At 40.5% G+C, this 13,333-nt stretch overlaps 1 protein-coding gene across 2 annotated transcripts in view; it reads right to left on the reverse strand.

Moving 5' to 3' along the window:
- Positions 1-13,333, reverse strand: part of prkcab (protein kinase C, alpha, b) — a 98,962-nt gene that overhangs the window by 11,466 nt on the left and 74,163 nt on the right. The window contains exons 6-10 of one of the 2 annotated variants that reach the window (XM_061065774.1): positions 5,681-5,837; positions 5,364-5,498; positions 4,613-4,706; positions 3,153-3,182; positions 69-209 (exon numbers count right to left, since the gene is read on the reverse strand). In XM_061065774.1, the coding sequence (XP_060921757.1) occupies positions 69-209; positions 3,153-3,182; positions 4,613-4,706; positions 5,364-5,498; positions 5,681-5,837 (557 nt within the window). The remainder of the gene's footprint in view (positions 1-68; positions 210-3,152; positions 3,183-4,612; positions 4,707-5,363; positions 5,499-5,680; positions 5,838-13,333) is intronic. The other variant, XM_061065775.1, reaches the window with a different exon arrangement.

Here is a 13,333-nt window from a genome sequence, read left to right on the forward strand (position 1 = left end):
AAATCTGAAAACACATGCTAACAACACGTTACATTTCTGCCCTCTTTATCTATGTTATCTGTGCTCACCTTTCCAAAGCTGCCTTTCCCCAGCAGAGCCAGGAAGTGGAAGTCGCTCAGTCGGACTCGGTCCATGTTACCGGACGGCAGGCTGAACCGCCGGTGGTCCGACGGCGTGATCACTTTCTTACCGTGGCCCAGCTTGGCTTTCTGTAGAAAGAAAAGTGAAGCTTTTAAATCAGGATAAAAACTTGGAGAGTGTTTTGGTTGTCTAACATTAGATAGTATGTGCACACTTTGATAGTTAAGGATTCACATCAAAGAAAAGACAAATCTAACAAAGTTATGTTTCTACAGTATTAATGTTTCTTTTAAAGATAAGTAAAAATAAAGTGAAAGTAGAAGAGTTCTCCCCACTTCCAGAGTAGCCAAAAGCAGGAAAAATCTCTAAAACTTGTACGTAACTGTATGATGAAAAACAGAAATCACAGGTGATATAAAAAGTACAAAAACATTTTAGAATCAAATAGAAATATATATTTCTATGTATTTCTTTAAGTCTAATGATTCTGTTTTAATCCTAGAAGCTTAGAGGACAGGGGTTGCAAATTAGCTTGGGGTAGAAACCTGTAGCCATGGCAACTACTTTTACATATGAAGCAATGCTCACTTCATGTGTTCCTGTTAAATTAACAAAATAATAATACAAATACAAAAAAGAAATCCAACAATAATCTCAATCCACAGAGCAGTGTAACATTCAGTTGTTTTTTCCATCATTGTTAGGAATTTATCATGAGTCAAAATAACATAATACTAATTTATTGGGGTCTTATATTTCACCCCTTTTAAAAGCACCATCTTATCCATTAAATCACGAGTTGACCTTACGACTTTTCATCCCCTCTAACATATTTTCACTGTACTTTGCATGCTGCTCTTTACATTATAGTACCATTTGCACAAAGGTGTAATGTTGGCACACGCTCCAACTATAAAAGCTAACGCTTAGCTGCACAGTCCTGAGTCAGAATCAAACCAAGCTTCTCTCGTCTTTGCTCTACTTCATTTTTTAGAGATTTTTTTTTGCCACTAACAAGTCCGATTTCCTCTCAGAGATTCAGCAGGAAATCTTTCGCGATGCATTTTGGGAGACAGTGAGGTGGACAGGCGGCAGGTGGCTGTCAGCATTGTGAGGTTCCCTGTAGTCATAATGACTGGTCTGCCAAGCGTGTGAATAAACAGAGCAATTAAGACCCTGCAAGCTCCCTCCCATCACGGCTGCAGTGGTTGTCTGTTTGGGTCTGATAGAGCGGAGAAAACCAGGCGACCGGCAGGGCAGGGGGGCTGCTGTCACGCCGACCATTCCTCTGACTCAGTGAGAAAGAATACTCTATAATTAATGTTGTGTGTTTGACTCGGTGTACTCCTGGTTAACTAAGAGAACAATACATTAAACATGTTATTTGGTGTCGTGGGGAGTCACTGCAGGTTTGGTTATTCATTTGTACAAAAATATCAAACAGCACGCTAATCTGAAAACTGTGTGCTGAACAAAAAACATCCAAAGGTAGAAAAAATAGTCACAAAAGAAGCTGCTCCAATTAAATTAAATTGAATGGAAAAATGACCATTGACACCTGTTGGTCAGACATGTCTGATGAAGGGCAAAGCCCGAAACGTTACAGGTGGTCATTTTTCCATTACATTTTATGAGCTGAAAATCTAATTTTGACAACCTCAGAGCAGACTAAGCCTCTAGTCCACCCTGAGAGCTTCACAGGGGGGCCCAGACCCCAGGATGGGAATCAATGTCCTAAAGGGCTGTAGACTTTCTGTATTTTTAAATACTGAACTTAATTTTCAAAGTTTTTACTACAAATAGCAACTCTCTCGCCTTGCAAATGATTTTTTTTTTCAATGTACAAACATCCGATGTGTTCTTCATGGCAAAGTTTAAGACAATCTTGAAATCAAATGGGAAGGAGAGGGATGCCTCTCCGCAGAATTATTAAAAGATGACGTCAAAAATCTAAAAGTAACTACATTTGAATTACAAAATCACCATCTCAACCTTGGATGGGGTTAATCTTGAAAACCCTGACCCAGCACAAAATACCCCCAAGTACACATGTAAAAACAAAACATGTCAAAGCAAATTTGGGATCACAAGGCTTCCAAAAGACGATACCGATGCACAGAAATTGTCTGCTTTATGTCTCGCAAAGTTAAATGATTTATGAAAAGTGACATTTATGTACATGGGAGCACTAAACACTAAGAGCTAAAGCTCACATATCAATATGACATCACTGTTTTTCATTTTGGAAACCCTCCTGTGTCGATAATTGTCTCATTATAACTCTGACCTTGAAAGACATCGAGTAATTATTTTCACATATTTACATGTTTGACATATTCCTACAGAATCAGACATAAATGATGTTCCTGCTTCAACAAAATCACAAGCTGGAAGTGACACATCAGTGTCAAAGTTTTACTCAGACATAAAAAAAAAACAGTCAGTCTTTTCATCGATGGTACACTGCCACCATGTGGACGGATTTTTCATGCACGGCAAGATCCTGCCTGTGTGTGCATCCAATCATACAGTTACTGTACAAACTGTGAGTGAGTGTTCTCCATGCTTCATGTCCTAACAGCCTTCTATAGTCCAGCAGCCTAAAGGCCAAGACTAGAGAGAGGCGGGATGTGGGCTGCACTGCCGTGGGCGTGAGGCTCTTTTGGCCAATGACAGTGCAAAGAAAGTGGTGAGGAAAAACATTTACTAACAACAATGCTGTGTGGTGTTTGTGTGCAACAAAGGGAGTGACATGCAGCATGTTAAAGCTGCACTTTGAGTTGAAATTGAATTTCAAATTTAGGTTTCATATTGTCACTGATATGTAGTCCCTTAAATGTTTTGTGCGAGACAAAAATAGAGAAAGTGGTGCAAGGAGTGGGAAAAATGTTTAATTTTGTGAAACAGGAAGCATGTAACTGTGTGCTGTTGAGAGCCTTTTGTTAGTAAATCAGATTACTTTGTGGAAGCCCAGCAGAGATCCACAAACAATCCTTACACAGTGGGTACAGTGGGAGTGATGCAAGCTAACAGCGTGGGAAAAAAAGAGACGGAGCAGGCGGGAGGGCTACCTTTAGATAGTGGATATTTAACTGGCAGGCCTAGAAGAAAGAAGAAACTCACTTAATATCGAGGTTAAAGCTCAGCTCAGCGTTCATGTGTGTCTTGTCGGGGGAAATAAAACTGCACATCTGTTTCAATCATCTGTTTACAAACTGTAAAGTGGTCGAAGCAATGGCTGGAAAAAATGAAATAAATCCTTTTTTTCTGTCACATCTGGTTGCATCTCAGCATCTCGCCCAGTTTCCACGGCAACTGCACGCTTGTGTAAAGACTCCAGCCTTGGAGAAAAAGTCAAGGTCAGTGATGTACAGTGTGGAGAAAGAAGATGGAATTTAAAAAAAAAAGAGGCTCAGAGTGTGGAGGATTGCTGTACGGAGATGACATTTACACTCTGTATTCAAACACCTGTGGGCAAACGCAGGGACAGGCTTTATTAAAAACCTGCCTCGCTCTCTGCAACCTCACCCCTCTCCGCTGAATCACACACGTCTTTGCAGTGTTTAATATAGTAGCCACCTTCTACCGGTAACTTAATAATATGTAAGAGAAAAGGTTATGAGTTTTATTTAAGGACGTTTTTTAACATTAACCTTTCTGCAATACACAGACAGGCCACTAGAGAGCAGCCTCACATGCATAATGACAGCGTTCTGCATGGTTCTGCTTCACTTCACCAAATTCAAAATCACCAAAACACTTTACAATGCAAACATTTATTTCTGATTTCTCAGATGTTTTTTCTTGTTTTTAGAAATCCCATCAGCATAAACATCCTTTTTACTTTTGAGAAAGAGAGACAACAGGAGCGCTTCTGATATCCCACCAATGTTGCTATATTAAAAAACTCTAAAAACAAATTTTGGATGGAAAGATGATCTATCAGAAGGCAAGATAAACAATCTATAAGAGTGTTTGTAACACCCTGTTGTATGTTGTGTGAGTCCTGGCAGATGCACCTGCAAAGATCACTCTGTTGTTGTAGCTGATGCAGAAACATGTGCTGGAGCTTTATATCAGACTCGTGAAACATAAACAATTTCTGAGGTTCCTCTAGACTGCCTGAATGATTTCTACTTCTGTAAAACTTTTAAAATGTGAAAGCCAGAGCTGTAGAGGAGGACAGGTCTTTAAAAAACTTCCAGGTTGACTTGTAGACACATCCTATAAGAAACTATGTAGTGGTGAAAAAAAGAGTCACAATGGTTAATTTAAGCAGCGATCTTAAGTTCTAATCGTCTTTTAAGTCTGCAGATAATAAAAGCTTCCTCCACTGGGCTCCCTTCACAGCTGTTTCCACAGTCAGGGTAAGTAGCATGAATTGTTATCTGGATGTTCCTTCAAAATCAAAAAACATTCGCTCTCAATGCCAGGAGAAGGACGAGGTTACCATAGTGACAGGAGAAAGGAACACAAAATTTGACAAAGGAAACCTGTTTTCATCGAACATGACAATCCTCTCTGTCCTCACCTCGAACTTCTGCCGCATCTCCAGGTTAACGTCGTCTACCTCGGGGATGGGGACATTGTAATACTCGCCCTCCTCCTGGTTCAGCAGCTTGTACCTGAGCGAGAAGAAAGATGGAGGATGGTGAATTTTGGTGACTTCTCTTTTAATCTGCACTGTTTCAATCACAATCTGCTCTCTGTTAGCGACGGCAGTGTCTCCTCTTTCTCATCCAAAAGGATAAGTAAAGTAAGATGTTAAGAAGTAGAAAGGTAATGGCAGCCACAGAGAAAACACTTAAAACTAAACTAAACCTCAACACAGACTATACTGCCAAAATTAGATTAAATGCTTCCAGAAGTGTTCTGAAGTTTTTAGCTTCTATTACTGAGTAAGACACTTTTTTAGGAGCATCAATGGGCGTTTTTTGCCAGTAATGTAGTCTTTTATATTCTGCATGATGCACATCCTCAGATATATATGCATCATGTTCCTTTCTGTCCACAGAGAAACAAGACAGGCCCTTTTAAACGTTGTTATGTCATGGTATGTCGTTAACGCAGATAACGTTCTGCCTTCTTTTGATCGTCTAGAGAACGTTTTTCCTGAACACACTAAAGCCTGCTGATAGGTCGATACAGCTCAGACTACAAATGTACTACAAACAGAACCAGAGAACTCAGGCTGACAATCCAGACCTCCGTGTACAGATTCTACATTTCTCTGTAGGGATTCATCTTTTGGTTAAGAAAGGTACAAAGGAACAAAGACTCACCATCCACAGTGGGGAGCTTTGAGCAGCTCAGAAACTCCAAACGACATGGAGCCCATGAAGTCGTTCCGGGTGGTTCTGTCCCAATCCCAGATCTCGATGGACAGACGGCGGTCCTTATCTGATGCTTTAAGTTTACTGAAAAGAAACAAGTCCACACATGGGAAGAGGGAATGGTATGAGAAGGCTGCCAAACATCTCTTCATAATTTTATTAATTTCGCCTACTTACCTTAATTAAATATAATTTTATAAAGAGCTGTATTCACCTGAAGTATAACTTTAAAATACTTTAAAATGATGATTGTCTCTTTGACTCACAAGGTAAAGGACTCGTTCCAGCAGGGGTTGAGAGAGGAGCGGATGGTCCTGGTTTTCTGTTTGGTCTCGTTCTTTGGATCAGGGGTGAGCTTGAGCTTAACGTACGGGTCTGATAAACCGTTTGGATCCATGGGAATCAGGTTCCTGGCTTCACCCACTAGACGAGGAAGAGAGACAAAAAAAAAGTGCATCAAAATTTGTGTTTTTATCACCATGGTGACAACATCTACTGTACATTTACATGTACTCCTCATGGGCCGACTCCCCCCGCTGCTCCATTTACAGCTTCATGTGGACACACAACACAAAGACATGTCAGCCATACAGGACGCAGTGTACACAGAGAGAGGGAGGGAAAGAAAGAGAGAGAGAGAGAGAGAGCGCGAATGAGCGAAGAGAGAACGGATGAACAAACAAACAAACAAAAAGAAAGAAAAAGCGAGGAGAGTGAAAATGAACAGAAGGATATAAAAAGTAAGGTGTAGAGAAATAAAGAATACAGAAATAAAAGGTGGAAAGAATGAAAAATGAAAACAAAAACAAGTAAATGCAAAAAGAATTGAAAGAAAACAAAGACAGAGCGACTGAAAGAAAGAAAATGACAAAAGAAAGATGAAGGTAAAAGACAAAAGGAGAAACATGCAGAAGGTAAGAAAGAACGAGAGAAGTTAGAAAGTGAGAGAAGAACAGAAAGAAAGAAAACAGACAGAATAAAGAAAAAGAACGTAGGAAAAAAGAAAAATAAGACAGAAAGGAAGAAAAACAGAAGGAAAGAGAATGAAAGAAATGTGGAGATAGAAAGAAATGAGAGGATATAGAGTTAAAGAAAGAAAACAGAAAGAGAAAGAAATAATGAGAGAAAGAGAGTGAAATAGAGAAAAGAAACAAAGACAAGACAGCAAAGGAAAAAGAGACAGAGAGAAAGAAAAGAAAAGAGACAATAGGAGACATGAATCCACCTGAAGCAACAGAACTCAAAGAAACGACAAGCAGGACGAGATCACGCTGATTCTTTAAAAGTGTGATTAGCAGCCCCTCTCTCCCCGCTCTGCATATCTGAATGTAATCAGTCGACATGCAGAACCAGAGAAAGCCTGTGATCTGTACATTTCAGGACGTCCGTGTGAACTTTCACACAAAGACATGCATGCTGAGATCCTTTATTAAAACAGTGGTAATGTATGAGCGCTCTAAAGCATCAATACACACTAATATGAAATGTCACTGCGTCTTTGTGAGGATAAAAGCAGACATGTTTGACTATCAGCTCTTCAGCGCTGGATGTTACAGTAAGTAATATTTAGTAATAAGGTAACATCATTAACAGGGATAAAGAGAGAAGAAACTAACAGGCACCAAAGAGCAGGGTCTGAACCATATGTGAACAATACTGATATAGATATAGAGAAATCTGATAAATCAACCGATATCTTTCTTAGATCTATCTTCGGCTGGATATACAATATCTATATATATATATACACATTTACTGCATTGATCCCTCAAAAGCTGTTATCATACAGAATAACAACATACACACATTTAGAAATGAACAAAATAAACTGAGTTATATCGGCACATATATCAGAGATAAAATAAGCCAATACCGATACCGTCACATGGTTGCTATATCGGCCGATATTATCCGTCTAGCTCTACCAAACAATTAATTGTGCTACTTAAATTCTTAATTTTAAGTGGAAAATGTATCAACTCTGGTTATTTTTCCATACTTCCTTTCTAATATGACCAGCAAAAAGGTTAAAAGCAAAATCAAGAAACTAGATTTTAAAATAATAAACAAGAACACCATTTTCAGTGTTATCCAGGATTTTCCTTTTTTATGAAAATAATACACCAGGAGTTATCATATCCTGAAGTTTAACACACAAAGGACAGGTCAGGTTAATCAGGTTGATTAAATAATATTTAAATGTCAACTTCAGTGTTATGAACTTCCATGTTTGTGCAGCAGAGGGCAGTGTAGGCAAGGGTCTGAAGCTTCTACTATGTTCATCAGAGTGTTACTTAAGCCTAATAGTTTACATTACCCACACCCTGTCGTTTTGTCTCTCTGTCTGACTGGCTGACTGTCTGCCCCCCCCCCCCCCCCCCCCCCCCCCCCCCAAACACACAGACACACACACACACAGAATAAGTCACACAAAGTTGAACGCATACACAAAAAGACACACTATGATGAAAGAGGAGCAGAAGGACAATCTCAGCATCACACATGGTAATCTAAATCCTCCCCTCTACTGGCTGTGGCTGCAGCATCACTCGCTTCCATGGCAACGCTGGCGCCAAACAACGCCAAAGCAACTTCAACAATCCTGTAAATACATTATTGAAGAAAACACACACGCACACGCACACACGCACACACGCAGATACACAATATATATGTGCAAGACAAAACTGATGGATAAGTAATATACTTAAAACACCTCTCTGCACAGATTACTTTCATTGTGCACATGTGCAGTATCTCTCTCTCGCTCTCTCTATTACGCACACACACACACACACACACACACAATCCGCGCACAAACCGCCCGCACACACACACACACACACACACACACACACACAATGAAACATCATCATCAGAGGTGATCAAGGACCGTCTCTGCTGTCTGTTGTTGCTTAGATACAACAAGAGCCGCTTCCTTCTGTATCCTCCCCTCCCCTAGCTCCTGATAAAGGTGACCAACAAAATTAGACAAAGTGTGTGTGTGTGTGTGTGTGTATCTTTTTGTCTTTATCATTTGTTTTCAGGTACAAAAGAACAAACAAAGCCGACCTGTATTATAATATGTGTTAGCCAACTTGATTTGAGAAACAAGGCTGCTTTATAATGTGCAAACATGCATGACAGAAGCATGCTGTCATGCAACACAAGGGGAACCTGCAATGATACTTTAGGTGCAATAATCTTTTTTTGTTTAAAGATAATGAATGATGCAGCTTAGATTAACTCTACAAAACAGCTGTTATTGTCTCATAAAAGTCAGTGAAGTGCAGCACGAGACAAAATGAAACAAGAGGGATCTGATATTTTTATGTTTTTCAGATCATTACCTCTTGAATCTGCACTAAAAGTAGGTGTGATAAAAATATATGTGACAGCGAAAATAAAAATATGAAAAATATGCCATTTGGTTCCTGGGGTGGGTGCGTGTCTGACTGTGGTCGGCTAGCAATGTAATCTCCCAAAAAGAAGGCTTTGAAATTCAAATGTGCTGTTGCATAACAATGCCATGTGCAACCAATGAACGGCTGATAATCTGGGGGGATAGCTAGCTGCACGGCCAAAAGGGAGCTGGATGGATCCCTGCAGTGCACCGCCAGTGCCAGGGATCTGAATCAGACGACACACACACACACACACACACACACACACACACACACACACACACACACACACACACACACACACACACACACACACACACAGACACAGACACAGACACAGACACACACACAGAGACACAGGGGAGAGCAGAAATGACCTTAAGATTTTTAGATCTGGTTTGGGCCGTTTTAAGGAGTGAACTCAACTAAAGAGGATGCTCCAGAAAGAAGTGATACTCTTGGATGAGACATGAGTGGTGCTCTTTGTGAAAGCCCACCCACACTCCTCTAAAACAAATCTCATTGAGCACACTGCTTTTTTTGACTCAGTGATTACAGATTTAAGTGAATTATTGAATGGCCTGAAGGATAATGAGATCTGTTATGATGACAGCCAAGAGAAAAATACAGTAACAGTACACCTATATTAAATTAAGATCTGCAATAAAAAGCTGTTTCATCAATGAATTGTAAACCTTTAAATGAATAATGACTTCTTTTTTCTTGGTTTATTTCAGAGCCCTGCTGTCAAACAAATGTAGTTTCATGAACAGAAAATCAACTTTTTCATTGTAGATTATTCATTGATAAGTCAATGCAAAAGGCAGCTTTACCTAACAAGTGACTTTATCACAGAATACCTGACATAATAAAATATTTTCAACCGATTCCAGTGAAGATCAAGGTCCGAAAATCTACCAGCTAGCCCCTTTGAAGTTGAAGTTTGAAGTTTGGAGCACATGGACTTTTGCTGGATTTAGGTTAACGCATTTGACCTTTTCTTTGCTTTTTCTTTTTGTTACAAGAGGATTTTTCAAATCCATTCAAAAAAGGATGTCATGTGACCAAGTGTGATGTCACAGGGTTTAGGGGCCCCTATCCTGTGGTTGTTTAAAAGGTTTAATACGGATAAGAGTGATCCGGATTTGGTAATCCACCTATTTTAAAAACTAAGTATAACAAAATCCATCTTACTTTTAGCGGAGGACAAACTGGATTGAGCAAATGCAGAGTATAACACAAATAGCTGGCCAACCTTTTAAAGTAAACTCATTATCTTATAGCTGTGGACATTTGAGGGAATCATCTTAGGCCTAAACCTAGTAGCATGAATTAAACCTAAACAACAAAGAAATAACTGAGAAAATGTATAGTTAAATTAACTACTCATTTCCAGATGTGCTTGTTGCAGCCTCAGTAAATCTCAGCATCCCCCCCAACATTATGTGTCCTCCTTATATTAGTCATGAGCCTTTTAAAAACTTGATATTATTTATACCACAGGCCTGATGGTGCTCCGAGTTGTGTCAGTGGAGGGAAAAAATGTACTCGTGTTCAACCGGCGGCAAACATGTCATGTTAGGAAATCTCACCGCCGTGTGTGTGCTCACTTTGTTCCCATCCTCAGATGCCCTATGAGTGTGTGTGTGTGTGTGTGTGTGTGTGTGTGTGTGTGTGTGTGTGTGCGCGCCTGCATGTTTACCTTTCCTTACATCTGCAGAACAAATATCTCCTCATGCCCACAGGTTATTTATGTCACCTAAGCGTGTAGACGTAGACCAGGAGGAGGAGCAATAGATGAATGAAGGAGGTAATGGGAAGGAAAGGAGAGAAGGAAAACACGAGAACAGAAGGCAACACGATAACAAGACAGAGGATGCAGAGGAAGAAGAAGGTAAAGGTCAAGTCAAGTACGGTTTCAGCTGGTTGAAAAAGAGAAGATGATAGAAATAAAGGGTAGCCATGGTTATTATTGAGGAAGAAAAGGAAGGAAGAAAAAAAAGAGATCGGACCGGTGGTCAGCAGGGAACAAGGAATGACAAGAGAAGGGGATGACATGCTGAGGTCTCAAAGGAACAAGTGAGAGAAGATAACAAGAAATGTCAATATCGGAAGAAGAAGGTATGGAGAGACAGAGGGGAAAGGATGAGAGGAGGGGGGGGGTTGCAGAAAGAGAGAGAGAGAGACCAGGAGATGTGTCTCTTTTCTTCACTGGATGGATTTAATCAAGTTTACATGTGTGCGCTGACCCACAAAGGCTCGTCACTTGTCTGCAGGAGCCCGAGAACAAGCTGAGGCTTCACTGCTGCTCAGACCATTGCTAATATAAACGAAGAGGGGGAAAAACATTTTGCAGGGTTTTAAACAGCAGTCCACACACTAAGGAGAGCAATCCTAGTGGCAGTCTGTATGTAATTAATGAGTATTAAAAAAGAAACATCCTGTGAAGAAACACATCATAAAACTATCATTGATGAATGGAGTCATCTTTCAGGTGGTGCAGAAAGGTCAAATGATTGATGTTCCCATCACAGATATGAGGAGGGGCTGCTTTTGTCTTATTTCTTTTTTTTGTTGTATTTTAAGTTTTGGACTGTTTAATCCACAAAAAGCCATTTGAAAATACCACCATCATAAGGGGCGGCTGTGGCTCAGTTGTTAGGATATAGGTCGTCTCTCAACCGGAAGATCGGGGGGTTCGATCTCCAGCTCCTGCTGCCACATGTCCGTTGTGTCCTTGGGGAAGACACTTAACCTCGAGTTGCTTCCACTGCTTCTTTGTCGTCATATGAATGGATAAGTAAACACTGATGGAGTCCATTTAGATAGCAGCACCTACCATCAGTATTGTAACCTGTGATGTAAAAGTGCTTTGAGTCGTCAGAAAACTAGCAAAGCGCTACAGAAGCTCAAGTCCATTTACCATTTACATTTCCTGTTCAACTGCGATGTGTGTTTCCACAAACTGACACATTGAAAGGTGGTAAAAAAAAAAAACATTAGCAGATGAATCAAAAAATACACATAATCACTTTTTTGCAGCTTTGAAAATGACAGACAGAGCAGCTGCATGATGAAGGGAAAATAAACAGAAACACAGTTTGTAATTTCACTAAATATCAGACGCTACATATGACAGCAGCAGGTGCAGCCGATCACACTGCCGCACCAGTGTGAAGCAAATACTTTCATAAGTGATGGGACATTCTGGTGTTTGTAGGAATACAAATCAGAGCACAAGCAGATGAGGGAAGATCATAAAGCATTACAGCCGTCTCTCTGGCTTGAAAGTGAGCCGGTTTCGCTTTCACTTGTGTCCGTTTGGCCTGATCTGAAAAGACTGGGGTAACCATGTCAATGAGTCCCGCGCTGTCATCACTGTTTATGCTCTGCCTCGTTTCCTCATCCTCGCTGACGGCGGCCGTCACATCAGACACAGATTCAAACTCACAGCCAAGGACATGAAAAGAATGTGTAACTGAAAGTGTTTTTCAGCCGATGAAACCTCCATCAGCAGTGAAACAGACAAAAGAATTGGATTTTGTGTACAGCGGGGGAAATAAAAAGACTGAAACGCAATTAACTAAAAAGCACTGCGAGCAAAGCCGACAGAAGATGTAAGACTACTGTGAATACAACCTCGTCTTTTTCCATTTTTCTTCCATCTGGTAGACCAAAAAACAAACAAACAAACAAACAAACAAACAAACATACATATAGTTATGAAAGCAATATATTTCCAGTCAATCACATCCTTCACTGTGAGGCTGGAGGTTACTCCTATCTGATCCCACTCAGGAACACTTTATTGGCCTCAGCGCTTATATTGCCTGACCACCTCTGTCTTGCTGTTTGCTGTGTGTGACCGTGTGTGTGTGTGTGTGTGTGTGTGTGTGTGTGTGTGTGTGTGTGCATGTGTGACCATGTGTGTGTGTGGGTGTGTGTGTGTGTGTGTGTGTGTGTGTGACAGAGAGAGAATGGTCATGAAAGTAACACAGCAGTCATTCCTGTCCCTGCCACAAGCGTTTTTAACAGCAGCCTGTTGTCCACTCCGGGTGCTGCTTTTTGACTGATAGGATAATTTGGAGGTGTCTAACACTCACTCACACACACACACACACACACACACACACACACACACACACACACACACACAGACACACACAGACACACACACACACACACACACACACACACACACACACACACACACACAAGCTCAGGCACACACTCTGGTTAAGAAGGCAGTTAATTTTGAATGCTGACACAGACGCACACTATGCGTTTTTAAGAGTCCTCTGGAGGAATTTCTTGTTTTTGTAAAGCAAAGTGACCAATCATTTAAGAATTCTATCTTTTCAAAGTTAAATATCTATACCCCTACTTTTTGTTTCTTTTTATTTTCTCAAGCATTGGCAAAAGAACAGTCAACCTTATTACTCACTGTGCACTGTGCAGGGTAACTCACTCTATCTATATTTGGTTTACACCAGCGGCAGGGGCGGCAGGGCACAT

This window comes from Labrus mixtus, chromosome 20, assembly GCF_963584025.1.
Source record: "Labrus mixtus chromosome 20, fLabMix1.1, whole genome shotgun sequence".
Lineage (NCBI taxonomy): Eukaryota > Metazoa > Chordata > Actinopteri > Labriformes > Labridae > Labrus > Labrus mixtus.